At 52.4% G+C, this 2,934-nt stretch overlaps 1 protein-coding gene across 1 annotated transcript; it reads left to right on the top strand.

The window, feature by feature from the left end:
• The first annotated feature begins 645 nt into the window (after positions 1-645).
• On the top strand, positions 646-2,533 carry LOC123126077 (uncharacterized). The gene is made up of 2 exons (XM_044546482.1): positions 646-999; positions 1,407-2,533. Exons 1-2 carry the CDS (start codon positions 775-777, stop codon positions 2,349-2,351), a joined length of 1,170 nt encoding a protein of 389 aa, XP_044402417.1. The 5' UTR covers positions 646-774; the 3' UTR covers positions 2,352-2,533.
• Positions 2,534-2,934: the final 401 nt, after the last annotated feature.

The following is a 2,934-nucleotide window of genomic DNA, read 5'->3' as shown; positions in this document are numbered from 1 at the left end:
ATCTACGCATCTCTTCATCAGTGGCAGTTGCTGTCATGGTACGCTAGTCCTACGGGACCTTAGCACGACGACTTCCCGACTGTCTATTACAACAAAGTTTGTCCGGCTCCGATGAGGGAGGGACGATGACGGTGGCGCGCCTTCGTCGCTAGGTGGTCTATGGACCTGGATGTACTTTTTTACTTCTGGTGTTCTTTGTACTACCTTGACAATTAATGAATAGATTGAAACTCTTTCTCGCAGAAAATATATAAAATAAATATTAGTATTGTATTTATGAACCCAGACAAACTTTATAAAGATTGACTTCAGTTAAATCTAATATGTGAAGTAAATAAAAACGGAGAGAACGGTGGTAACTTTTGTTTACGAGCATGACAATTTTCTGACGAAGAATAAACCGAGGACAAATTTGTCATGCTTACCAACTAAATTTGCTATGGTCAACAAACATAAATTGCAAAAAAAAAACGTTCATATTGCCATGGTAAAACCCCGAACATTCGGTATTCATCGGCATCCTCAAAAAATTAGGTGTGCACATAAAGCTTGGGCCGTACACGTGTCCAGCACTCACTCACTGTAAATAATCGGCGGCTTCACTGACGAGTGGGCCCCAGCTCGACCTCACACTAAAGCCTTCGTCCTCTCCAGCGGCCTCCTCTCGTATCGGCATCCTGCTGCTGCCTCACACAAATCTCAAACCCTACCTTGCTCGCTCTCCTTCCAGATCCCGAGCTCCCCTCGCGTGCGCCCCGCCCCTCCCCGGCCGCCATGCGGATCCGCAGGTCCGCCTCCCGCCTGCTTGGCTCCGCCGCATCCGCCTCCTGCACGGAGCCGCCCCGATTCGAGCCGCCCCCGCCGCCAGCCCCAGCCCCAGCCCACGAATCCGGCGCCGGGTTCCTGGGGCCGAAGACCTCCTCCGGCGGGGAGCCCTGCTGCGAGCTCAGCCGGTCGCCGTGGGACCTCATGGCCCAGCTCGACCTCTCGGATCCCCAGGTAATTTCCTCACCACCCGACCCCTTCGCTCCTTGCTCCGTGCTCTCCCGCCTGGCCGCAGCTTGCTGTATGTATTGCACATTCCCGCGACGCTCTGTAGCAGCTAGCATGCCCGCCTCGCTACCTAGGTCTCCTCCGCGGAGGTTACCATTGGGTCTGAAGCATGCCGCTAGGGTTCCGCTCCCCACGCCCGCGTGGTGCGGCGTCGAGGTCTAGCCGTAGGGCGCGTCAGTTAGCTCCCTGGCGGTAATCTGTGACCGGCTGGCGGTTGCGCTGCGGCCAATCGGGCTGCAAGTTCATCTGTCGGTCGCGAGCCCTACCTACCCGAACCCCCATTTCAGTTCAGCAATAGCAGGTAGCTCTTTTCGTTGGTTGATGTGTGTTTTCCGAATTACCATCTCATTCAGGTGGAGAAGCTCTTCGTGGAGACTTGCTTCATGAGTGTTTCCTGGCGAGGTAGCTGGCTCTTCCCAGCAAGCATCACCATGCCTGCCGGCTCCATCAGGGAGGAGGAAGACTTGGCCGTAGATATGGTTGACGGGGTCATCTTGAAACTGCACAAAGCTGTGGAAAAGATGGAGAGGAAGCCAAAGCCAAATAAGGGGTTCAAAGTGCAGAAAGGAGTGTGGTGTTGCCGGAAGAATGACGGCAAGAGGTGGTCCTGCCAGCGGCCCGCGACTAAGCCCAACTCCTACTGCCCGTACCACTTGGACCAGAAGCCCCCCGTCAGCGACAAGCCACGTAGAAAGAGGCCCGACATCGACCTGGGCGAGGGGTTCTACTACTATGCGGGGTTCGGCCCCGGCACCAAGAAGCGCCGCACGTCATGCAGTGATGGCGTGCCAGAACCTATTCTGCCTGCTGAATCTCTGAAAGAGGAGGCACCATCTGAAATGCAACTTGATTTTAGTGCTTGTAAGGTACAAGTGAATGAATCAGACCATCAAGCAGTGCTCCCGCCATCAGCACACGTCGTCGACGAGCCTGACACCGCTAGGATGGTGGGCTGTGGCAAGGAGAGCAGTGATGATGGCGTGCAGGAACTTCCACTGCCTGCTAAACCACCAAAAGAGGAGGCACAGTCCGAAATGCAACTTAATTTTAGTGCAGGTCAGGAACAAGCTGATGACTCAAACCATCAAGAAGCAGTGGCATCAGTACGTGTGGTCGACAAGCGTACGGGCAACGACGGCACCACTGGGATCGCAGGCTGGGACGAGGAGAGCAGCGATGAGGAAGCGCTTGGCTGCAATGGCGAACAACCCCGCGGCACCAAGAGGAAGGGCCCGTTCAAGAAGAGGTGGAGGAAGCCTGTGAAAGCCCGGTCGCTCAAGTCACTGATGATGTCGTAGTGCCTAAGTCTCTGTGGTTTAGTCTACTTAGCTCATCTAGTCTGCTCCAGTTTTGGTGCTAAGTTGCAGTGTACAACTGTTTGTAGCATCATTTGTGTTTGTGTACTGTACTGTTTTAACTGTGTTTTCTGGCGGTTAGATCGAACTGAATTAATTTCTTAAAAGGTGTTGTCTAATCGTAATGGCGAGATGCAGCAACTGTTTTGTTGCGGGTGATTCTATTGCAGTCGGTCCCCTAATTCAGTGAAGCCATATGCTTGCCCGAATGATGTGACACAAATCTACAATACATGTATACAGATTACCTGCATATATACTCGATCTCTCAATGGTTGATGTATGATTGCTGGCCCCGGGTGGAACGGGAAGAATGCAACGAATTTGTCAATGGAGCTAGCTCTGTAGTACCTTTTTTGAACTGTGGCGCCAGAGCTTCTGCTAATTCTTCGAAAAAATAGTCAACGAACCCAATAGCTTTGTTGCGCTTAGCGTACGTGCACGTAAAGCCATTGAATTCACAATGTTTGCATGACTCTAAATATACAGCTCTATTAAGAAGAACGGAAATAGATACTCCCTCCGT

Source organism: Triticum aestivum, chromosome 5D (assembly GCF_018294505.1).
Source record: "Triticum aestivum cultivar Chinese Spring chromosome 5D, IWGSC CS RefSeq v2.1, whole genome shotgun sequence".
NCBI classification, from domain to species: Eukaryota; Viridiplantae; Streptophyta; class Magnoliopsida; order Poales; family Poaceae; genus Triticum; species Triticum aestivum.
The sequence above is the reverse complement of the archived record's forward strand: the minus strand, read 5'-3'. Positions and strand labels throughout refer to the sequence as shown.

Coding starts and splice junctions, on each gene's coding strand:
- LOC123126077 (XM_044546482.1), top strand. CDS start 775: ATGCGGATCCGCAGGTCCGCCTCCCGCCTGCTTGGCTCCGCCGCATCC. Junction 1,000..1,406: donor TCGACCTCTCGGATCCCCAG/GTAATTTCCTCA, acceptor CATCTCATTCAG/GTGGAGAAGCTCTTCGTGGA.